At 30.3% G+C, this 26,922-nt stretch overlaps 1 protein-coding gene across 1 annotated transcript; it reads right to left on the reverse strand.

Annotated features, from left to right (window-relative positions):
- Positions 1-272: 272 nt before the first annotated feature.
- On the reverse strand, positions 273-6,380 carry LOC107439627 (uncharacterized). The gene is made up of 7 exons (XM_087164685.1): positions 6,279-6,380; positions 5,716-5,796; positions 5,016-5,099; positions 4,580-4,663; positions 3,721-3,804; positions 1,890-1,997; positions 273-1,059 (listed from the first exon to the last, which is right to left on the reverse strand). The coding sequence occupies exons 2-7, from the start codon at positions 5,787-5,789 to the stop codon at positions 912-914; spliced, it is 582 nt and encodes a 193-aa protein (XP_087020811.1). The 5' UTR covers positions 5,790-5,796; positions 6,279-6,380; the 3' UTR covers positions 273-911.
- Between the last annotated feature and the right edge of the window lie 20,542 nt (positions 6,381-26,922).

The following is a 26,922-nucleotide window of genomic DNA, read 5'->3' on the forward strand; positions in this document are numbered from 1 at the left end:
TATGAAATTTGTAATAGTGCATTTGACTGTTAGTAAGCAAACATGGGGAAAAAGAATTAATGAAATGAGCTATATGATATAAAATGGACCGCGGCAGTTTCTGAGGTTAGAGAGTAATCGAAGTAATCTCCAAGTGTTTTTTTTTCTTATTTCTTTTTTTGTAAACTGTTTAACTCATTAAATTATTTTAGTACGCAGAGCAGTAACATACATTTTTAATAAAAATTAATTTTGATAATTCTTAATAATAAGAGTAATACAAAAATAATAACGAAGTTTTAAACAGGTTCCATTTATTGCACTCTGTGTTAATTTTACAGGCATACATTCAGTTTTAATAAATAAAGAAAGAATTCACAATTAAAGATGGTAAAATTAGGTTGGTCTACTTTAAGTCACTCAATAGTGCATTGTCCATTTTAAGTTACACAATTGTGCATAGTCCATTTTAAGTCACACGATTGTGCATAGTCCATTTTAAGTCACACAATTGTGCATTGTCCATTTTAAGTCACACGATTGTGCATTGTCCATTATAAGTCACACAATTATGCATTGTCCATTTTAAGTCACACGAATGTGCATTGTCCATTATAAGTCACACAATTGTGCATTGTCCATTTTAAGTCACACAATTTTGCATTGTCCATTAAAGTTACACAATTGTGCATAGTCCATTTTAAGTCACACAATTGTGCATTGTCTATTTTAAGTAGCACGATTGTGCATTGTCCATTATTAGTCAAACAATTGTGCATAGTCCATTTTAAGTCACACAATTGTACATTGTCCATTTTAAGTCAGGCAATTGTGCATTGTGCATTTTAAGAGTCACACAATTGGGCAACATAGTCTTAGTTGAGAGTCACAGTTGCAGATCAAGTCACGCAGTTAAGAAAGAATTATTTCCGTTAGAAACACCCAGAAAATAGGCGTCTCACAAGGTTGCGGAAGCTTTTCTTCTCTCTCTTTCTTGCCAATTCTCTTTTCTCAGCAAAATCTGGGTTTTGGGCTAATTTTTCCTCCAGATTTTTTGTCAAAAGAGAAATATCTCCACACCTGTAAGAATTCATCCATTTATTAATTATGTAAATTAGTATTTTCATTAAAGATACGCATTAAATGCCTCACTTTGCATTGTTTGGGTATTAACTTATGAATATTTAAAAAGAGAAGATAAATTACTATAAATTAATATTTGCTTCCAGCAAATGGGCAAATTGGTCTTTTTTTCTATGAAAAAATATTCATAAACATAAATCTCTCGTTTTGTATGAATGAATATGTAAATGACAGGCATAAGTATATAAATCTGAATACATAATATTAAATTATTACAATTATTATATATTCATCGATATGAATATATAAGTATGAATACATGATATTAATTTATTATAATTATTATGCATACATTGATATGAATAAATAAATATTAAAGGCATAACGACTCAATTTCATATTAAATAAGACAAATCGTAGTCAATGCTTCGATCAACCTTACAAAATAAAGTAAAACAATCGAAATTACTTTATAAAATCAAATCAAGAGAAATTTTAGAAAAATATCATTCTTGGTTAGACAATATATCAAATACAAACAACGAAAAAATGTATTTTTATTACTTTAACATATAAATAAATAGCGTCAATAATTTTAACAACAATTCTGTTTTTCTCTAAAGTTTTGCACACAATGTCTGTTTATGTTACTTAAAAACGTATTTAATTACTATCTATTATTATTCAGTTTAAGGAGAAGACGTAGAATGAAATAAATATGTTATAACATATATTTTTAAAGCACATAGTAAAGCATATTATTGATTTAAATTGACATTAAGGAAAATGAACTTATTTAAATAAGATCGATAGCAATTAATATATACCTCTTTAATCCAACTACAATGTTCAGTGACTCCTTCACTTTATTAGCCTTGGCCAGAATTATCTTTTCCCTCGAATCAATCTCGAAGTAATAATGGCCACTATCACTACTGAAATTAAAGAAGAAAATTAGTAAAAATAATTTAATATTAAAATTTAGGTACTTTAAGCTAAAAAGAGAAGAAATAAAAACTTGAACGCATTATTAACTTTTGATTTAAGGATCGGATTTTCATGAGTTGTGTGACTTTCCTCAAATATGCTAAAATATCTTTTCAGGCATAAGGTTATGAAATCAGATATAAAAAGATTTCAGATTTCAGATCAGATATTTAGATTCATTTCTTGTGACGGAATAGGAACCTTTATTTTCATAAGAGGGAATGTTGCAATTTTAGTAAGTTTATTCAAGAGTTATTCTATGCAAAATATTTTTTTTTTAAAATTAGTTATTACTTTTAAAAACACAAATGGTTTAAACTTTTTGAATTTTTTCTTGAAGCAAATTTTTAACGAAATTTCTTCTAAGAGATGTTAAAAGACAAAACACAGAAATTGAAAGAATTAATTGAATAGCTCTTGAAAAATAAAAATTTAAAAATATGAACTATTTGAGATAGCAAAATTTGCAAGAAGTAAAACTAACTTTAATGTGTAAAAGCTCTCAACAGCTCTTTTGATCGAAGAAAAACTGATCTATTGAGACCATGTTTTTTAGATTGTGGTTACAATCCCTATTTTGGATAATAAAGTAGATAAATTGATAAAACATTCTTATATAAAAAATATATTTACATGAAACGGAATTAAATTCAATAAATAAAATAAAATTATGAGCATTTATGGACAGTAAGAAGGAGTTAAACAAAACTACGTAAGTGCAGAAAATCGGGTATTGAATTTTGGATTAAAATACTGCTACTATTTAACAGAAATCTCATGAAAATGGATGCGGAAAATATCCATTCTATTAGAATATGAGTGAAATAGAATGTAGGTAATCTGTTTCTGGAAGAAAATACAGTCAGACCTCTATTTAACGATCTTCCATTTTGCGAATTTTCTATTTTGCGATTTTTTTCCAAGGAACCAAGAACATTTTGGAAATTTCTTTGTTAAATAATTTCCAAATAGCGAAGTGAATTTTCTATTTAACGAACTTTTCTTTGAGATCCACTTTCCCTATTTCCCAAAATATTTTAAATTTGTTAATGCATTTTATTGGGGAAATGATTTTGAATTGATTTTCGAAGCCAACTTTTAGAGAAAGTAGTAAAATCCCTTTCCCTTTTTGTTTTCATTTCAAATGAAAAACTCAGACAAAATTAACGGATTTTATCAGTAGCAATTAAACTTAAGAATGCATGTGGCAATATGTGTTTAAAATTACTTTCATAACAAAAGAAACTATAATTTTAGCTTTTTTTTAGTTGAAAATGTATGTAGCATGATAGTGTAACAATGGATAATGTTTTGCTCTATTATTGCTTTCCATGCAGATTTCTTTTATGGTTATGATTTATAAAATAAATAGTGAATACTAGTTAACAAGATAAAGGTGTATCAATTGCTATTTAAATTATGTCTAGTGTTTATGAATTTAAAACTTGTTTTGTGTTGTTTAAGTATTTCAAAAGGTGATTTTCTATTTAACAAATTTTCCATATAACGAACTTATTATCGGGATTCAGCGACTTCGTTAAATGGAGGTCCTACTGTAATTTAAAGAATTCGAATAAAATAAAATTAGGATGTCGGGCCTTAAAAATTTAAATCTGGTGTTTTAACTAATTGATGTAAGTTTATGTAAGTTTGAAATATGATTCTAATTACCCATCCGTAGCAACAATCTCTTTATCAAGAATCATTTCTGACTCTTTAGGCTCAATATCAGCCTGCAATTCCTCCATTTTCTCGCTAAAAATAATAAAAAAGAAATTAGTTCATTGAATAATTATCTCAAGATTAACAAACACCATCCCTGTTAAAATGAGTTTCGCAAATGAGTGAAAAAATGATATGAAATAGATCCAAAAAATATATAATTGAAATTGAAACCTCCACCTATAGTTCAAAAGAACAGCTCTGAGAACTCTTCTTCATTTTTAAACAAACATGGCGGTTAAGTAGAAAAGTGTTGATTACCAATCTAAAGACAATTTTTACTCGTGAAATATATTTAGAATGTAGGTAAGTACAGGAAGTTACTAACAAATTGGATTTTTTCTTCAATTATTCAAGCGTTATAAACTAATAAAATTTAAATTTTGTCTCATTTGATGATGATGTGACATTTTGCCACGATGCATCAAAATAAATATACACGCCATTTCAGTGTTGAGTATGCCACTTTTCCTTGTACTGAATGCGTGAGTTTTAAAATTCGACTATATTTATTTCGGAGTAAAAAATAATTTTTTCCAGCAGTATTTGCCTGAAACATTTAAGCATCAAAAAGTTAAATTATTAGCTTTTTTAAACCATTTCATACATTTTTTGTAATTGATTTAGGTCTCATCAGAACAAATTCCTTTATTTTGTACTTTTTAAATAAATTCTAAATATATATTTCTATTTATTCCACTACGAAAGTTTACATCCAAAAAAGTAGCATGTGCTTCTAATAATTACGAAGTGTATAAAATTTTGTTAAAATAATTAATCTCAATAATATTAAAACTATTTAAATTACCTATTCACTATAGCAACATCTTCATCGTCAGTTGAAGATGATTCTTTTGGCTCTATTTCAGCCCTCAACTCAACCAAGTCATCTCTAAAGATAAAAAAAATAAAATTATCATATTATATAGTTAACAAGTCAAGCTTAGCACATGCTTAACATATTATAGCATGTCTCTTATTAATAGGAATTAAATCATACTTTTATGAACTTTGTGCAACTTATTTTAAAACATTAAGCTCTGATTATCATAAATTATTTCAATTTGCATTTTTTAAAAAGAATTCTACACAATTACTTTTCAAAGTTTCCACGATGAAAATCAGCATGCAAGAGTAACAACATGAATACTATTCGATATATCATATAGAAAATCACTAAATATTTAAAATTTCATTAAATACAATAATCGCAATAATAATAAAATTAAAGATAAATAGATTACCTATCCAAAATCTCACCATCTTCATCATCAGTTGTGGAAGACTCAGAATGCTCTATTTCTGCACTCAGTTCTTCCATATCATCGCTAAAGGTAAAAAATGTCATTATCACATTATATAGTTGCTTCAATTTTAATACATAACTTACCTGAACATATTTAATAGTAAAAAAAGTAATAAGCCATTTTTTGTGAGGATTTAAGTATTTTTTTTTGCATTTTCCGTTTATGATCGTATAAACCTTTTATAATTACCTATTTCACATAACAGCAAATTAATTTAATTTGCATAATTTAAAAGTATTTTACATGCATGTTTTTTACTAATTCCAATTTATGTAAATATGTATGCAAAAGTACAGTTCTGACGCGCAATTAAAAAAGAAACATCGTAAGTTATCTACGATAGATTTCCTTGATTTATTTTTCATTCTATTGCTAATTGTATGAACTCTTAAAAAAAATTAAAAAAACTAATAAATGCAATTTATTTTTGAAAAAAAAATTGCAATAAGTAGCATATTATACAAAAGTGCCAAATTCTAAAAAAAGAAAAAGAAAATTGAAATTTTTGTCACTTTAATTGTGTTTTTTTCCATGGTATTATTTTGTGTACTAATATACAACAAATATTGTTCAATATTTAAAGTAGTTTAAAATACAAATATTATGATGTCTTAAAGATAATAACTTTGAAAAGTACCTATCACTAGCGTCATCCTCATCCGAAGTCAAATGTGACTCCTCACAAACTATCTCACTCTCAACCGTCAGCATTTCGTAGCTGAAAAAAGAAATAAAATGATATACTTATAGACAGAATATTTAATTATCTCAAGATGGTCATCTTTCATCAGTTTTTTGCTCAACTCATATTTAAGAAATTATAAAGACTAGTTTAATGTCAAGTTAATATTTATGAAATAAATTTTGTCATAAACAACTTTTAACGTAGTTTTCATTCTCATATTAACATTTCATATCGATATTCACATTTGATACTTTCTTTCCATATTACATGTTCTAAGTACAAAATCTACGGTAATATTTTTTTTAAATAATTACATTTACTCTAAATTATTTAAATACGACAGTTTCTTTGCACTTCCTCTAAAGGATTTTTTTCTTTGTATTTCTTTCTTTCTTTCTTTCTTTTTTATTTATTTATTTGTTTTTTTTATCTATTTATGTCTCTTTAACTTTAAAAAATTACCATTTCTGCCTTAAAGAAATTATATTATTTCACAATCTAAATCAAATACTTACCCATCTGTTCCAGATGAACTACTACTGGTGTCCTCTGCAAGAAATCCAGGAGCTAAAAAAAATTATTAATTAAATTTTAATTCAGCTTATTTTTGACTATTTTAAATTTGGATAGCAAAAATGTAATAACTGGACAATCAACCACAAGTTGAATAATTGTAACCAAATTTTCAAGAATAATTGGAATAATAATAACTGAATAACGTAGCTCATTTTATGAAGAAGAAAAAAACTATTTAATATAGATCTATACAACATTGTCTATACTACATTTAAGAATTGTTGCTTTTAACTAATGTGTAATTGCTTGAAATTAAAAAGGAACCTAAAAAAAAGATTTGACTGAAATGCATAACAACGAAGTGATCTATCTGAATTTATCCAAAAGTAATGACTCTTTATGAAAATGCATACAACAACATTTTTTTTCCAAACCTCTTTTTGATGATTTTAATTTTATTTTAAAACTTCCGTTCCACATGGATAATAATTTAAATGTTTTGTTAATAAATACATTAGAAATACTAGTACTATTCCATTTCGGGGGCCTCAAAAATATCATTTAACTATTAGTAATACCAATCATGCTTATTAATAAATAAGCTATTACTTCTAGTGTTGTGATAGGTTCCTATTAACCTAATATACCTGTAGATATATATTGTAGATCGAGTAGAAACCGGCTAGTACTGCTCACGAAACGGTATAATAACGAAACATTCTTCAGTTTAAAGTACACTTACAATTTACACGAATTAAAATGAACTCAAATACTCTTTTTTTTACTGTTTAAGGTTTGATTGAAATGTGAAGAAATGTGATAAGACTACATAATTAGGTGATAATTATTATAATTAAATGTGAAACAATGTCACTTTAAATTATAATTGCTTATTGCTTTTAGGTCTTTAATTTTATTAATGAAATAAAAATGTCTCTTTTAGCTTATAAGATTATGTATATAATTTTAAAAGTTTATAACTTTATTTTTCATTATACAAATCATAATATGTTTTCTTTTTTAAGACAAATAACATTATTTCTAGAATTAGAAATTCCGAATGAAACGACGGAAATAAGTATTGGTACTTTTGGTGCATTATTCGTAAAACACATGTTACACTAAAGCCCCCCTTAGGAAAATTTGCCATAGAGGAGCCTATGGTAATCTATGGCAACCTATGGCTACCATAGAAATTTGTATGGCAAGATACCATACGCCTATGGTTACCATAGAGATTTGTATGGCAAAACCCCATAAGCCTATGGCTACCATAGAAATTTGTATGGCAAGATACCATAGCCCAATGGTAACCATAGAGACCTGTATGGCATTTATATGGCACGTCACCATTCTCCTATGGCAACCATAGAAATTTGTATGGCAGTATACCATAGGGCAATGGTAACCATAAACATTTCTATGGCAGTATACCATACGCCAATGGAAGCCATAAGGATTTGTATGGCACATCACCATTGGCCTATGGCAACCATAGAAATTTGTATGGCAGTATACCATAGGCCAATGGTAGCCATCAAGATTTGTATGGCAGTATACCATAGGGAAAAGCTGATCTAGATCCCCACCAACGAAACAACAACTCCTATGGAGTCCTCAAAAACATCTTCTAAAAGAAATAAATATCCATTTTTTTCACCCCGAAGTTAATTAAATTCAACTTGTAATCCCACAAGGCATTCCAGGTGAGTCTTTTCCTGCCTCCAGGTGGCTAATTTTCTCATTTTTGAGTGATTGAAGTTCGATGTTCCATTGATTTAGGCTTAGAGTATCAGACCGCCATATTAACGTGTCATCCACTACAAGTGGAATCTTTCGCTAACTTTGGCTACTTTAAAATTTTTTCGATCTCATTCTTGGTCAAAAACATTTTGCTGCAAACGTCTATGTGATTATCTATCTGAATTTATTAAGTTTCTAATTTCCGGTGGTCTGGTACTTTTATTATTTGTATCTTTTCAAAATATGTGGCGATTGGGTATAGGTTTTCGCTATGTTAAATTTTGCCGTTTGTTAACGCTGACTTTGTACACTTTATAAAAGGATGAAAATATAAGAAAGATAATTGGTTTGCAAAAGCATGAATAAAAGTAAAAATATTAAAAAAATAACGGGCTGGCAAAAGCATAAATAAAATAAAATAAGCATATAAAGAGATAAATTTAAAAAAATAAAAGCAGACGATAAAATTAGAACACCAGTTGATTTTTTAGAATTAGTTTTGTGTGGAATTTAGGTTCTCATATATCCCGTTACGGGCACTTTATCTAGTTTGTTTTATAATATTTTATCTATCCCGCTACGGGTGAGTTTCCTTATATCCCGTTACGGGTTTTTCTTGTTGTTTATGATCTTTACCCTATCCCGTTACGGGTACTTTATATTTGTTACTGTATGTGTTGTGGTGTGAAATAAACATTTTTTTAATTAAACATAGAACTGTTTCTTAATATAGCTTGATACGTTACAACTTTAATTAATATCATGCAGTTTATATTTTTATCTAAAATTTTTATATTTCTTTTTCCCAACTGTTTCTGATTAAACGACATCTTGCTTTTTATTTTATCCCCTCCCTCTGATTTTATATTAATTTTTAAAGTAACATCACTTTTCCATTATTAATGGTGTTCTATTCCCCATAGCAATTTGTAAACAATCTCATGATGAAAAACGCAGTTAAGTGCTTATCATTAAGCCAGATCCATCATTTCTTTAATAATTAAAATTTTTTAATTCTTTTAACTTGTTCGGTGACAATTTCATTTTATTGCTGTCGTATATCAATATCAAAGTCAGTGTTTACATTCTCATTAGTTTTTGATTTTAATTCCACTTGGGTTCTTGCAATGCTATTTTACATTATCTTACATATGTTAGGGCTTTATATTTCTATTTGGTGATTAATTTTTGCTTGCCATTAAATTGTTTATTTATCTTGTCTCTGTGTTTTACTATCTTACAGCTAATATTTCTTAAGTATCCACATAAATTTGTACAATGTTCTGTTGCATATTTATACATAACTTAGGGTCATCACTTAACTAGATTTGCTGGATTACTGTTTGACAATTTTTTTGCTTCAATATCATCAACGGGACAGTCCCTGGCCATATCATTTGTTGCTGTTACTAAAAATGCTTTTTAACAATTTAATCTTTCCTTAAGCTTACAACTTTTTCGTCATAGCGATTCCCTATACCTAATTAATTTTTATTTACTATCCCGACAAAGTGTCAATTTGTCAATAGCAATTACTAATTTTACCTATTTTAATCATGTCTTAAACAAGTTTTGTATTTACCAATGTTTCTATATTGCGTTCTCTTTTCTAACTGTGCTTAACGCAACTCAACATAAATTTTTTGAGTTTTATGTCCCTCTCTAATAGGGGATAAACTAATTTAACCTGTTTTCTATTCTTAGCATTTCATAGCCTAATACCATCTTTTTTATAGATAAAATTTTGTTCACTTGCCACCACTGGTTGCACAGTTACATATTCGGCTTTTGTCCCGTTTGATCTATTTTAAACTAATTTCGCCTCGACTACCGGCCCCACTCTTTATCTTTTGAGTTTTCATAGTATTTTATTGCTTAAGTAGTCTGTTTAATTTTTAGCTTAGTATCACATATCAAAATTTAAAAAATTTTCATACTCGCTCCGACCATCGGACCATTATTTTACTTCGCTTTCTCTTAGGTTCCTCTAATATCTGACGCTTATCTAACTAATTATGATACCAATCAATCAAATAAGCGTTTTTTATATTCGCTCCGACCTCCGGACCCACGTTCTACTTTCTTGTTTTTTACAGCTTTAACAAATATTGGTTGTCTGTACTCAATATATTTTGTTCCTAATCAACATAACCAATATTTTCCCCACTCGCTTCGACCACCTGACCCATTTTCTAACGGTTAGTACTAACCGTTTGAAATTTATTTGAATAAGAACAGCATAACAAAAATGATTCTGCCAGTGAAACAGGAAAAGGTTATCAAATAAATTTTAAAAACAGCTTTCTGGATATATATTTATACTACAATTATTAAGTTTTGCATTTTTAATATCCATTGCGAAATATTCTTGTAAGTAATTATTTTTTGACGTATGGTAAAATATCAACGAGAAATGTTGCCATAGCTGTATGGCAGAGGTGTACCTTAATCTATGGAAAAATGTTTCGTCATAAACTGTAGCACATCTTCGTTTATGGCAAAATTTTGCCATACAAAAATATGCCATAGGATATTCCTATGGGGTTTTGCCTATGGCAAAATTTTGCCATACAAATAAATGCCATAGAATATTCCTATGGGGTTTTGCCTATGGCAAAAATTTGCCATACACTTTTGCCATACATGTATGGCAAACTTTTGCCATACGTATATGGCAAAAGTGTATGGCAAAACTTTTGCCATAGGCAAAACCCCATAGGAATATCCTATGGCATTTTTTTATGGCAAACCTATGGCAAATTTTCCTAAGGGCCATTTCTACCATAAAATATTATGCCGTAATTTTTACAGTAATATTTATTTGATATAAATGATTCTTTATTTAATATAAATGATTCAGTGATTTTAAGGTAATAATTACTGCAAAAATATTTTGATCCTTGACATGTTCCGGAAAAATGAATTTCATGATAAAAAGTATTGTCATTCAGGTTGCCATGTATTTTACACATGATGCACCCAAAGTGCCTATACTTTTTACCCAAATTTGATCTGTAATGATTTACAATATAGTGCAACATATGTTGCAACGATAAAAACCTTTATAAAAGTGTATTATCATTTTAATTTCTAATAACAGAAAAATAAGTTGTAGCGTTAAAAAATTATTTTCATTCTTCAGAATATGAAATAGTTTTAAAAAAGTTTCGAATTTCAGACCATTAAAAGGTAATAACATATTTATATTTATACAAGCAAAATAGCAGTCATTTCATACTTTTCTTTTCTATTTGAAGTTTTTAATTTTATTTTAATACTTCCGTTTGCAATTTGTGGAAGAATTTTCATATTTTAATTCAATTCAATTTCAAGGATTTTCAAACAAGATTAAATTAAAACATTTATGCAATGAATGAAATCACAAATTGAAGAAGTTAGGGATTTTCTCACACAAAGCAATACTTCAAATATTATGTATCGCCACTTTCTGCTTAGTTCCAAAAAGTCTTAGATCCAAAATCAAGATTTTTTAATATTTCAGAATTTATCTTTTACTAAAAATCTATGAAATTAATAGTTTTCATGCTTACGATAAGGCCTTGGATTTCTTATCAACTCTTTTTGCCAGTGATTAAGCACAGCAAAACGAAAAAGTTCACTCATTTTCACAAATTATAAGTCACTTGTCAAAAAAGACGTTATTCACTTATAAAAGCTCAAATAAGAATGAGGAATTAATATTTTTTGTTACTTTGTTGGTGTGATTAACAATGGTCATTTTCGGCAACAATGTTTAAGAAGAACCATTAAAACAATATAAAAAGGAATAAAGATTTATTTAACTGTCTTAAGTATTGTTGTAAATGTTCTCATATTTAGTTGTCCTAAAGTTTTTTAAAACAATGAAAAAAGCACAACAAAGACTGAAAGGATCGGAACAGAAATTTAATATTTTGTGAGAATTCAAATGAAATTATATGCTTATGATATGAAAATGACATTGTATTGATTAATTTTTACTAAAATTGCAAATGAAATATATTGATATTGAGCTGAAATTTTTAATATCAAGCAAATCAGAATTACTGGTTTTTTTACATGAAGATTTTTATCTTTTTAAAATGAAAAAAAAATCAATTGAAAAAGTAAATTCACATTTCTAATTTATGGCAAAATTATTAAATCATTTATTTGTTATTTTTTTTTGTTCGTATTTGGTAATGATTTACAGAAAATTCGAGACTTTAAATTATATTTGTCACATTTAGTAAAAATAGAAAACTGAAAAGTAAATTTAACAGAAAACTATGTCTCACACCCTATGCTTAAGTAAAGATTTCTAATTTTTTGATCCATGGTGTGTAGCCTACTAGTTGCCAACAAATTATCTTATATAGTATAATATAACAATTTAGAAACGATAAATAAAAAATTATTTTAAAGACAGTTATTTTAGATGATAACTTGGGTGCAAAATTCATTTTTGATATTTCTGAAGAATGTCTGCTTAATGTTTTTATTGAGACCATGGTTAATCTATATAGTTATTTATATAATAATAGATGGTTAATATAGTAGACAAGCTATTTAATTTTGCCTTAACTGACGCAGATTTACTTCGTAAGACTATCTCAACACTGTGGATTTATAAAAGCTGTTTTGAAACAAGTTAATGTAAGCAAAACAACAACTTAACTGCAATGACTTCTTGGTGTGACTAGTGACATAAAAAGTGCTTAACTATTAATTGCACTTATGCTACTTATTTAAGACGTATTTTTGTCTTTCAATTTTTCCTATAACAGTGTTATCATACGACATCAAAATGTATTATGATTCTTAACTCAGTTCAAATTTTTTGGATTTCTTGGACATTTTTGGAGTAAAAAAAAGTTAAGGAACCAAAACGAATCTAATTTGGCAACGAACTTTATTTTCCACAGCAAAGAAAATTTCTACGTATAGGATTCGTATTAGCTAGATGATAGCCAAACACATACGAGTAATACGTGTAAACGCGTTACACCGTTTAACGCCGTAATCTTGTTTGGAAGTAATTTGCCCAAATGAAGATACTTATCTTATCAGCTTTTATATTGTAACGATTTCGTTACTTTGTTCAAATTGAACTAAAACTCTTATAAAAACAAGCAATCTTTCAATATCTTTTTCTGGGTAAATTTTATATGTACAAGGTTGTATTACAATTATATACACCGTTATTTACAATTATCATCACTTCTACCGAACACAAAATTATATAGTAAAAAGTTCCCAAATCGAAACGGCACAAGGTCCGCTCATGATGCTTCGTCTCACCAGACTGCCTGTCTCTTACAGAGTCCAGTCTTTCTCTTCTTTCTGCAGGTGCATCGAGTTCTTAGAATTTCGTGGGGAGACACCGGATCATGGAGCTAGCTCCATGCACCGGATGCCAGAGGGGAATGTACTCGGGGGTCAGCTGTCCAAGATGTTACAGACAAACCCTTGAAACGATTTTGCGAACTTCAGGAGCAAAATAATAATAGTTAGACAACAAAGACAGCTTAATCACTTTGCTAGAGGCCATGAAGAAAAAGTCTAACTAAATAACACTAATAGATTGCATTAATTTTAAGAAAAGATATCAATTTACAACTTAAACAATAATTATGAAAATGTAAGGAAAAATCTCTTTTTTTTTTCTTCCCTTTTTAATGATCAAACAAAAAATACAAGCAAAAATTTTATACCAGCAAAAAAGTTAATACAAAATTTTATAACACAACAAAAAATAAAAAAACATGAAGATTATTCCATTCTACTGAGACAGTCAGCATGTTTTATATCCCTTCCTGCTCTGTGAATCACAGTATAATTAAAAGGTTGTAAGGCTAATGCCCACCTCATCAAACGAGGATTATTTCCAGTATTTGTTTTCAGCCATACGAGAGGATTATGGGCAGTTTCTATTATAAACTTTTGCCCGTCCAAGTAGTGTCTTAATTTCTTGATTGCGAAAATTATTCCTGCACATTCCGTCTCCGTCGTGCTGAACCGTTTTTCTGGTTCGGAAAATTTCCGGCTAAGATAAAGAACAGGGTGTTCTTCATTATTCGCCCCCCTCTGTGCCATAATTACTCCGACACCTTTGTCAGAGGAGTCAGTTTGAATGACAAACTCTTTTGAATAATTTGGGGCCTACAATACTGGTTTTTTCGTTAATCTACCCTGCAATTCAGAAAACGCTTCCTCTAATTCCTGATTCCATTCAATAGCTTCCTTTCTAGTTTTTCCTTTCAGTGCTCTAGTGAAAGGTTCGCCAATACAAGCATAATTTTTAATGTAACGAGCATAGTAACCTGTCATGCCTAGAAACCGACGGATCTCCGTTTTAATTTTAGGGGGAGGGAAATCTGTAACTGCTTGTATTTTATCTTCCGCTGGCGTTCGAAATCTCCTCCAACTATATGTCCAAGATATTTCACGCTACGCTGAGCGAATTTACATTTTGAGGGCTTTATTTTGAGCTTGGCATCTGTGATTCGGTTTAAAATTACATCAACATGTTTTAAATGTTCCTCCCAGCTATCAGAAAAAATCGACATATCGTCTAAGTAAGGCACGCAAAAATTTTCGCATCCTTTTAAAAGTAGAGCCATAAATTTAGAAAATTTATAAGGTGCTGTCATAAGGCCAAAAGGCATAACCAAAGGTAAGTAGCAACCAAAGGTTGTAACGAACGCTGCTAATTTTTGAGCCCTGGGGGTCAGTGGAATTTGCCAATAAACTTTTGTTAGGTCAATTAGAGTTATGAAGTTTGCTGAGGCCACTAATTCCACTCTCTCTTCAATATTAGGTAAGGGAAAATATTCTGCCCGAGTAATCGAGTTCAGTTTCCTGTAATCGATACAAGGACGGGGATCCCGACCAGGGGCTTCTACTAAAATCATAGGAGATGTGTAGTCAGATTCTCCGATTTCGATGATTTTTAACTCCGACATACGTTTTATTTCTGATTTTAATATTTCAGTCTGCCTGGGTGATGTCCTATATGGTTTTAATCTTACGGGTTGGTTACCTATTAATTCTATATCGTGTTCGAGTTCGATTAAATCAGTTTTCCCTGGTCATTCGAAAAAACATCTTTGTGCACCATTAGTAATTTTTTAACTGTTCGATTTGTACAGGAGTGCACTTTTCTATTAACTCACTATCTCTAATGATTTCGTCAAAATCGTAAACATTAGCATCAGCTATTGGGTATGAAATTTCCCTCACTTTACCAACCCGCTGACACGGATCGCAACTACGAAAAAATTCTTCCACCTCCTTAACCATATTAGGCCAAAAATAATAACGTAAAATCTTATCTTTGGTTTTAATTGCTCCCAGGTGAGCTCCGATCTCTTCATGACATAATTTTAATATTTTAATTCGATATTTACTCGGTATCACTAATTGTTTTCGAATCATACCTCTGTGATCTATTGACCGCCTAAACAATAATTGTTTTTCTATAAAAAATTCTGCATTCTCTTTGCTATCTTCACTTGCCTCTTCCCACGCCCTTTTTAAACTGTTATCCCCTTTTTGCTGAACGCGAAAAGTGTCCGAATTCACTCCCGCTAATTTAAAAATCTCGTTTTTTTCTGCAGGTGGTAATTGAATATTTTCCACCACCACTTTTCTCTGGGGAAGACGGGGGGAAAGGGTATCCTCATTTTCTTCCAAGATTGTTACCCCCTGATCAACCTTTCTCTCTTCTACTTCCCTTCTCTGTGGGGTTGACGATTCTATCCTCTCCATGAATTCTATCTCTTTAACTACATTTTCTTTTTCTTTCTGGGCAGGGGTCATCCCTATTTTCGTCTCCCCTGGTTTATCGCTTTTCTGAGATCGAGTGGTCTGACTAGTAACCACAGCGTTCACTTTCTCAGACTGCCTCTTCACTATTTCAATAAGATCATGAGTTTCATTTCCTAGCAAATAATGATTCATGTCTACTTCGCTATCTGCTACAGCTGCTTTCGTGCAGATTGTGCCGACATCTTTTATAACGAGTTCAATATTTGCCAGAGGCAGGCATCGAAACGCGTTTTCAAGTTCACCCATATAACTTCACCATTTAACTGATCGGGTTTTATAAATTTTTTCGAAGTTAAGTCGATACTCGATCCTGAATCTCGTAAAACGGTCATTTCTGTACCGTTCACAATGGCTTCACTTAAATAAGGGTGAAAAGATGGTCCGAACTCATTTGTTTCGAGTTTATTGATTCTTTCAAATTTGTTTTTCCTCAATTCCGGGCACTGAGGCCGAAGGTGATCCGCAGATTTGCACTCGTAACATGCGGGTTTGCGCCGTTCTTCAAAGAATTTAGTTCTATTTTCTCTTGAATCTGGATAGCTTCTATCCCTCCAATTTAATTCATTATCTCTTTGATCTTTAGATTCAGGCTGATTTTTCTCTACTTCTCTAGGTTTTTCCTTCCATTTTTCTATGGGACTTTTATGAGTTAAATTTTTGCGTAATGGTTTTCTAACGGCTTCATATTTGTCAAGTTTGTTAGCTACAGATTCTGGGTCAATAAACTTCACCCAGGAATCTATTAGACCCTCTTTAATTTCCCCGGGGACTCGCCTTTTGATTTGATCTGTTATCCAGTGGCGTATCTAGGGTATGGCAAGTATGGCGAATGCCATGGGCGCATTATTTCAAAAAGGCGCAAAATCAATCAACATCAACGATTATTTTTTTAATTAAAAATTTTACTAATTTTTTTTTCAAGTTATGGCAGAATTAAAAAATGCATCCAACATTTAACCTTTCCTCGAGGGCTCGAAAAGAAGACATCGAGGTCTTTCGAGGAACTCTTTTTATAACTGGGGGAGTGAAATATGAAAGGGAACCGCTAATAATAAAAATAAAGTAGGTGACGAGCGTTAAACAATTTTAACCTCCCACTGTTTTTCATTTTTTTAATAACTTCGTTTGAAAACTCATAGACCACCTCAGTTAGGGATAATAGGAGGGCCAAGGTTTCCAGCGCTTTTACATAACTCGAAGAGCGCGGGAAATCTAGGTTGTTATATTGGATTCAACATTAAAAAAAAATGGGGGAAATAAGAAGAAAAAAAACATTCCACATACCCCCTCTTTTTAAACAACTTGACGTCTGTGTAATAACAATTCATACACGTTTCTGCATTCATTCACTAGACACTTTTTCTTTCATTATACTTTCAAGTTGAGCAACAGAGGATTCGAAATAAATAAAAAAAACTTTATATTCATGAATACATTCAAGATAAATACTAAAATAAATCAGTAATTAAAAGTAGCTTTTTCTTTTCTACTATTATATTTACGATGATTTCGGCAAAAACCAAATTTTAATTATAATATCGTAATTTAAAGAATAATGCAGAGTTTTTAATAATTATAATTATAACTCTCTTTACTAACTTTTTGATACTTTCCAATAAAAATATTTTTAATTTCAGAGAATTTCCTAAATATTTAACATTTAATGTCGATCAAAATCCTTTGACAAAAAGACTTTTAGCCCCATATTTAATTTTATAACCGTCGTTGAACAGCCGACATAATTCCTTGTAATTTTGAACTCAATCCAGAAGACAAGGGAACTCCTATATCGAGAAATGGGAGAAATTTGCCTTCGTGGAGCTAACCCGCATTTGCGTTACATGGAGAGGAAGACCACGAGAATCTCCCACGGTTAGCCTGACGGGAAGGGAACTCTAACCCATGATCCGTCTACAACTGAGGATATTTCCATGATATTTCACGTCAGCACTGTGGTCGGTGCAAGCCGGGTGCGGAATTCGTATCAACTGGGATTCGAACTCGGTTCGCCTCATTGCAAGGCGAACGCTCTATCCCCTGAGCCATCGCGGCTCCCATATTTAAATTAAAAGGAATTTAAACTTATTTTTTCTAAAATGTAGCTTCTTATTGCTTCACGATACGTCAAAGCTGTAATAGAAAGAATTTAAGTTATCGCTGATAAAATGAAAAGACAAAATGTAAGCTCATTATTTATTATAGAAAATTACAGTTAATTTTATTTATTTTATTTTTTTAGTGCATTATTAATTTCATTTTTTCTACTAAAAACGAAAAATAAAGCACAAACTTAACGTGAAATTTTTTGAGGAAAACGAAAAAAAAAATTTTTTTTTCCAGGTATAAACAATGATAAAATAAACAGTTTAATAATGTTCATTCAGAAGGGTTATTCACGAGTAAGAGTTATAAATATTGAAGTTCCCAATATTATAAACAAGCAAGACATTATTTATAAGACTTTATTGAAACTGTAACTCAGAGTCAAACTATAATATTGCACAAGGGAAAAAAAAACACTAAAATAGCCACAAAAAATCATGGTTACATATAAAAGTAAAATAATTAACTTAATAACATAATTTAGATTACAAAAGTATGGAATATGTACTAGCATTAAGAATGTATATTGTAGAATTGTATTGAATGTGTATTGTAGTACTATGTATGATGTTATAGCTCTTGAGTAGCAAATATATAGATATAAGTCAATGCCTTTTTCCTCGGCAATACATAGCGTATTTGTTTAAAATCGTGTCCTTTTTTATAATAAGATGATAAAAACAGAAAACAAATCCTAAAAATAATATTTATTGATTTCGTTTATCTAAAATAGTTTACTTAGACAGTCAATTAAATTTAAAATAATTTATTTGGAAAAAATGCTTTTCTACTTAGATTATTTGATATTATTTATGTATAATTGAAAATGCTATACGTTAAATATAAATTATAATAATATAAGCTGAATCTTTAAATTTAAAATATTTATCTATATGAAAAAATTAGTAGTACAACAGACTAAAAAAATGAAAGGCGAACGAAAGAAACTTTGGAAGTTCAAAAGTTGGTGACAAACGTAAAGAAATTTTTCTCCCCTTATCTTAAGGAAAGTGAGACCTCCAGTTAAAAGAACGATTTTCGGGGGAGGAAATTAATGGAACCCCTTCAGGCAGAAAAACCAGATGGCCAGATGGTGATGACCAGAGGACAGAGAGATGTGAAAACCATGGGGTGTCCCAGTCTTGCTTAGACTAATTACTCTGAAGTGAAATGCTTGTAAATCTTAAATTTTATCAGGGGTTAAAATCTCTTTGAAAAACGTTTTCGAAATTTGCTGAATAGATTTCAAGTAGAGCCCCTTCTATAAATTAGCGTAAATTCTTCCTCAACAGGAGATTTTTACCACCCATGGTGGGAATCACCGCCACTAAAGTGTGAAATACTAAAAATAGGAGGTTCCTCTGATGACTCGCTCTACAAATAATTTAAACCAATGGAACGATTTAATAATGAATACTTTCCACTATTTTGAAAAATAAAGGGCAGGCGTTATAAGTAGTTAGGTGCTCATACAAAAAATTCTGCTCGTTTTAGTTAATGTTTCAAGATTTAAGCCAAGAAAATCAAATATTTAAAGTCTTTAGATTTTTATAATCTATTTTGATGCAGCTTCTGGACTTTTATAGTTGGTTCATAGATTTAAGAAAACAACGTGTACTACAAGGATTTTCTTTGATTGTAAGTAATCATTTCCTAAATATTTAAATTAATGCATTATACTTAAATTATTAATACCGTTATATGCGTTCGTTATATTTTCTAGAAATGATGTCGATATGCAAGGATGTAAGATTTCTCCGAAATATTTTATTAAGTGGTAGAGAGTTAAAAACTAAACCTTGCAAAATTTTAGATGATATTGGTAAAATTTGAAATTCTTACCACAAGGTAACTGGAGTAAAATTGTATTTCATGGAAAATTTCGAATTATACATACGTAGTGGCGGAAAATATAATTTTAAATCAGATTTACATAAACCAAGAATAAAACATCAAAACATAAATTTTGCTACCACTAGAAAGAAGTTCCCCATTAAGTTGAAAGTTAGCATCTCTGTATGTGTAGATCGAGTGGGACATTTGCTCCTTTTAATGCTATAAATTAGAATTTATAATATTTTTTAGTTTTTATTGTTACTGTTTTATGACAGTACATTTAATATGCACATAGATTTTTTGTATTAATAATTATATATTGTATAATTAAATACTCGTTAATGCATTATAATTATAAATAATATGTAATAAAAAAAGCAACGAATGTTAAAATTTCTAATGTTAGTGGGAATATATTTTCTTAATTTTCCTGAAAAATAATTGCGATAAGTAAATAATTTTGCGTTTATTACGTAACATTCATTACGTTCAGCAAATAGTTTCCAACAACCGATAAATGTTTCTCTTTCTATTCATAAATAGATAGATTTTGAGTTTAACCACTTGTTTTTTTTCCTTCTTTTCTTTGAAGGGTTATATTAAGGAACAATGCTTTAAGTGTAAGTTTCAATAATCCTTTCACTTACAAATTGATTTTTTTTAATTCATAAAGACATGTTTGTTTTGTACTTTTAAATTACATTTATTTAATATTTATCAACCTTTCTTCGAGTTATGGAACACGCTTCCATAGCATCTCGGGTGCAAAATTTTGTCATCTTTCTTTCCCCTATATCTTTTATTTTATTTCAGATTACAATTTTCTTCCCTTTTCAAAAAAAAAAGAAAAGAAAAATTAGATTAAATAATTACTTTTTTTTTAATTTTATAAGTCTTTTACAATACATATCACTTACATTATGTTTATATCACTACATATTATATTACTTGAAAAAAAATCAATAAAGTAACAATCACAATAATTATTTTTCATTAAATAATTATCCTTATTTTAAGAATATAAAAAAAACAATAAGCAGTTTAAATATTGAAAAATTAGACCTTGTTAAATAATGAAGTATACGCATTCTTATAATGTATTTTCATAAAGATACAAAAAAAGCCCTCTTTTCCTCAAATATTCCAATCACTTATATTTCTCTTCTTCCTAAAAAGCAAATTTTAAAGCTAATTAATTTTGATTATTTTTTTAAAAAAAGTTTTTTTCCCTGTTATACAGGTTGGTCTAAATTCATGTTGTTTGAATATGGAGTTAGGATTCCTGAGAAATAGAATTAAAAAAAAGTCGGATATTTAAAATTTGATTTCTATTTTGACTATTGACTATAAATTTGACTATTTGACTATAAATTTGACTATTTGATCAATTTCGCTAAAATGTAGTATTTTTTAAAACAATGTAAAAAATGTACATCTAACAATTGAATTTTTTTACGACTATTATAAATAAAATAATAAATATTTACGAAAAGATATTTTTTAACAAAGGACCTTTATAGTTATGGGAAAATTTTTTTGAAATTCGATTGAAAAGCTCTCGAGTTACTTCTCATATTGTGACTACCCCCAATACTTAGGGGTACAGAAATCCAAATCAGTCAAAAAAATGGCATGTTTATTCAGAGAAAGTACGTTTTAGTGTCTGATTTCGTAACTTGAAATATTGTCCCTGCACTTATTAATTAGCATATTTTAAGTCACCTCCTTGAACCATTGACATGAGAAGAACGTGAAGATTTGATTATTATATCAAAAGTTATCAGGGTAGTCCGTTTATTTATTTATTTTTTTGCGCACCGAATGTCTACAAACTTGTGATTCAAATCTGTTTAATTTTTTTCTGCTTTCTCTCTAATTTGTTCCATTCTGATGCGAAGAAAATTTTTCATAATTTGATTTTTTTTTGGTCTATTTCTTAACTTTTTGCCTTTTTTTTTTCATTGTTAAAAAATCAATTATTTCTAGATATTCTTAAACTAAGACGTCAACTTCCTCTAATTTATTTCTCATTAAAGAATGTATTATTGTCGCTATTTTGTCTAGAGTTCTGTATTAATTACTATATGTATATTTTTTCTTATTATCGGTTATTATATAATGTTTGTGAAACTTAATTATATTAAGACCATCGGTTTTTTGTAAATAAAAAGCTAACGAAGTTATAAAATTTGATTGTAGCTATTTTATTTGTAATTGTCATAACAAATCGTAATTATTTACACTGTGATCTTTAATGAATTTGTTATATCTCGATGATTTTATTGTTTTGGTATTAGCAAAGCATGATTATTTCTAAAAACAATTAATTTTATTCAGTTTAAATTTTGAAAATAATGGGTAATCGTCTGGTTATGTTATAGTTCTTCTTTAATTCAGAGACATTTGTTGTGCGTGCGTATTTTTGTTACCTAATTGTATTTGTTGCTTAATTTAACAAATTGTTAGAATTGTTATTGACAGTTGAAGAAACGCAAGAGAATCTTCTTTAAATATGATAAAGCAGACTTTTTTTTTATTTCTAACTAATGCTGATTTCGAACACACTTGAATGCATTATAATTAAGAAGAGATAATTTTATTGTTGTAGTTAATTTTTATTTATTTATTAATCTATTAAAAAAAATTGCGTTGCAATCTTTTTGGAAAATTTTATAAACGTTGTTGAACAGCCGATCCAATTGTTTGAGTTTGCGACTGCTGATGTCCAACTTCGTAGCCTTGTAATTTTGAACCCGATTCAGAAGACAAGAGAACGCCTGTATCGAGTATTTTGGAGAAATTTGCTTTTGCGGACCACTTTTTTGATTGAACTAATCCGCATTTGCGTTACATGGAGAGGAGGATCACGAAAGCCTCCCGCGGTTAGTCTGACGGCAAGGGTAACCAATGATCCGTCAAAGAGGATATTTTACGTCAGCACCGTGGTAGGTGCAAGCCGGATACGGAAATCGTGTCGAGCAGTCATCGCTGGGAATCGAACCCGGCTCACCTCGTTGGAAGGTGAATGCTCTATCCCCTGAGCCACCGCGGCTCTTTTTGCAATATTGCCAAAAGGCTTAAATACTTCAAACAACGCTTTTATTTCGCATCGCATAAAAAAAGAGATTATAAATATTTTAGGAAGGGCGCCAGTGGGAGATTTGCCATAGGCGCTTCCTTCCATAGATACACCTCTGCTGTTATCATAAGTTTTTTCAGGGCTTCAAAATCAGTAATTTGTACACCCTCCAACCAACCTTCGAGGTAACTCCGTAATTCAAATATTAAATCCTTCCACAACGCTCCGGGGCGCCTTTGATGTTTTATGAATTTTGTTCTAAATGCCTCGGGGCTTAGTTTGAACCTATCTAATAGCAATTTTTTCGCATATTCAAAGTCATCAGCTCTTTCTTCGGGCTCCCTAATTATAATTTCGGCTATTTCAACTGGCAATAATGCCAACAGTTGAGTTACCCAATCTCCTTCATCTATTTGTGCCTTTTTAGCTTGTCGTTGAAATAAGGTAAGGAAAAATGCCATATCCGATTTCTCCGGGTCAAATTTCTGCATGACGGTTTTTAAAGAAATGCCCTTCGAATTTTCGCTGTTTGCTGATGACACACTACGACTATCCGCTGCATGTTCAATTTTGAGTTTCTCTAACTCATGCTCTCTGAGAGCTGCCATTTCAGCCAATCTCTTCTCTTCAGCCTCATTCTTTAATCTTTCCTCACTAATTAGTTTTATTTGCGCAAGCGCGATAGTTTTATCAAAATCGGGAGAGCTCTCTATCTTTCTAATAATATCTCTAATTCTATCAGCAGCCGTCAAATCTATCCCAAACTCATACGCGAGTATTTTTAAGTCTGGTTTGCGATAATTTCCTAACTCCGACATTTTTAGAAATTTACCTTACGATAATACACAACAAGCACCTTCTTAACAATAATTCAATACAATATGTAATAATGCAATATTTTTACAATAATACAAAATAAAATTTTCAAAAATATTAACTCAAGTAAATTCCGAAAAAAATTAAGACACATTTTTTTTTCTCTCAATAAGGCATTTATTAAATAATAAAAAAAAATTTTGAGCCTTAACTCCTTTAATGTAACTGGTTCTTCACAGAAATAAACATATACACCTTAATTTTATAAGCATCTATCATTAACTCACTCTCAATAATCAAAATTTAATTAACATAACCCTTTTAATATTGTAATTAGATGCATTAACTAAATTCACACACTTTGTTATAATCTTTATTTTAAGAATTTGTAAAATTCCATTCTATAGTTTAAAAGTTATTTTCTATTTAAAGCAAAAATTATATTATTTCTCAAAGGAATTTTAAAACATCTATGTAAATTTATTACACGTTTGCCTTATAATTTTTACAAAAATGTTAGCATGAATTAAAATAGTTTTAATAAATTTAAAACTAGCTTACAAAATAATTTAAAAGCCTCTAGAAGATAATTAAGCTTACCTCCTTATCCATTCGCTAGATAACGAGTCTCCTCTAATTTATCTCCTTAATGTCAAAGTAGCACTCCAGACCATCAGCTTATAGTTGCAATTGCGTCATCCAATTATGGGTTTGGACAGGTTGCAATGGACAAGGCCAATAGCAGTGGACAGGATGTCCCTTCTTTAGAACCTCAGCTATGGTTTTCCACCGGACCTTCCTTCCAATAGACAAGCAATGGACAATGGACAGTTCCAATCAATGAAAGTTCCTTAGCAATGGACAGTTGCAATCAATGGACAGCAATCAATAAAAGTTCCTTAGCAATGCAATAGACGGTTGCAATCAATGGACAGCAATCAATAAAAGCTTCTTATCAATGGACAGGTTGTCCCTTCAATTAATTTCAAATCATGCAAGCTGGACAGATGTGTCCGTTATTTTCAAAGATAGTTCACTGGACAACAAGGGGTCCTTCTGTGTTCGGTGTGAGCACGTATCCCACCGCTGCCACCATTTAAATATATATATAAGAGTATATAAGCTATAACGATTTCGTTACTTTGTTCAGATTGAACTAAAACTCTTATAAAAACAAACAATCTTTCAATATCTTTTTCTGGGTAAATTTTATATGTACAAGGTTGTATTACAATTATATACACCGTTATTTACAATTATCATCACTTCTACCGAACACAAAATTATATAGTAACAAGTTCTCAAATCGAGACGGCACAAGGTCCGCTCATGATGCTTCCTCTCACCAGACTGCCTGTCTCCTCTCTTACAGAGTCCAGTCTTTCTCCTCTTTTTGCAGGTGCATCGAGTTCTTAGAATTTCGTGCGGAGACACCGGATTCCAGAGAGGAATGTACTCGGGGGTCAGCTGTCCAAGATGTTACAATATATATCAGCTTGTCTGGTGGCACAATAGTAAAATGTTAAAATTAAATAGTAAGAATTTCAGCTCTATTTCTATGCCCATAGACGAATAAGCGAATGCTATAGACAATGGAGGCTGTGATAAAAAATAACTTTTATAGAAGAACTATTTAGTGTTGCACTGAATATACAATGCTTGGGATGTACTTCGATTACTGTTTAACCATTATTTCGGCTCCGTGTGAGTTAAACGTGAGTATTTTTTTTTAGCCATATGAGGCAATAGTAACTCATTCTATGAAAGAGCAGAAGACAGAATTATTAATAATATTAAAAATCGCCGCAAAGTTGAACGGAACTAATACACCGAAGAGCCATTACATTATGACAGCCCTCCATCTATAACAATGGGCTCGCCCAGGAACAATGTTTTCGTGGGGTACATTAGGACCCATAATCTTCATAGAACAGTCCCTGACGTCTGTAAGCTTCTTGAACATAATTGCAGACCAGGTTCACCCATTCATGGCAACAGTTTTTCCTGCGGGGGATGATGCTTACCAACAGGATAATGCACCATGTCATAAGGATAGAAACGTCGAGGAACATTCCAGTGACTTTCAAGTCATGTCTTGGCCCCCAAATTCACCTGACCTTAATCCAATAGAGCATTTGTGGTCCTACTTGGAAAACCAAATTCGTGCTGCCACGCTACTCCCTCGCAATGTGAGGGAATTGCAGGAACAGTTGGTGAGCGCTTGGTACCAAATACCTCAGACTACCTATCAGCACCTTGTGGAATCAATACCACGGCGGGTGCTAGCAGTTTTGAGTTTCTAAAGGTGGTCCTACATGTAATAAGTAGGTTGGTCATAATGTAATGGCTCTTCGGTGTATATATATATATATATATATATATATATATATATATATATATATATATATATATATATATATATATATATATATATATATATATATATATATATATATATATATGTATGTTTGTTATTTTTTACTTATTATTTCCCCCCCTTTTTCATATGTCTTTTATTTTTCTTTGTTTTATTCTTCGTTGAACTTATCTAATGAGTTCTGTTTACTTGCAGCTTAAGCGCAATAAATGAAACTTATTGTTTTTCTTAACTTTCTTCGTGTTTTCTTGTATTTATTTATTATAGTGATCATATTTAATGCAGCTTTAGCGCTTAATATTATCTACTATTAACTTTCTTTCATTCTCCTTCTGTTTTCGTTTTTATTTCCTTTTTCGAATTTCCTGTCTTTAGGACGTTACGTGTGTTTAGGATGTTGCTCTTTGAGCCTATTATTATGGAATTAAACAATTATAACAATTTAGCGCCTGGTAAAAAATGTGTTCAATATTTAAATTATTCTTCATGTTGTACCCGGTACGGAGAGCCTAAATCAGAGGGGAACTTCGGATCGACATCCTGCTACTCTGAAAGCAAAAGCGAAAGCAAACGATTTTTTGAATTGCATTCTATTCCCGATACTTTACCTTCCTATAAAGCGTGTGATGATAAAAGATGCAAAACTTGCCCTAATATTGATAAAAAACATACTGTTCTTTATAACGTTAGCTCCAAATCTTTTTGTAAAATTAAAAATGTTATTTATATGTTAACCTGTGGTCTCTGTAATATGAAATATGTTGGACAAACTAGTAACTCACTTAACATTCGAATTAATCAACACCGTTCTGATATTAACAGTAATAAGACTATCAATAACTTGGAATTGAATCATTTTAGAGTACATAAATTTAACAGT

Source organism: Parasteatoda tepidariorum, chromosome 1 (genome assembly GCF_982258835.1).
Source record: "Parasteatoda tepidariorum strain Cologne lab strain chromosome 1, Ptep-v5.0, whole genome shotgun sequence".
Lineage (NCBI taxonomy): Eukaryota > Metazoa > Arthropoda > Arachnida > Araneae > Theridiidae > Parasteatoda > Parasteatoda tepidariorum.

Excerpts from the sequence above, each read along its gene's own strand:
- LOC107439627 (XM_087164685.1), bottom strand. The coding sequence starts at position 5,789 with ATGCTGACGGTTGAGAGTGAGATAGTTTGTGAGGAGTCACATTTGACT. Across the intron at positions 5,100-5,715 it reads GAGGATGACGCTAGTGATAG|CGATGATATGGAAGAACTGA; the intron begins GTACTTTTCAAA and ends TTTTACCTTTAG. Across the intron at positions 3,805-4,579 it reads GATGTTGCTATAGTGAATAG|CGAGAAAATGGAGGAATTGC; the intron begins GTAATTTAAATA and ends TATTATTTTTAG.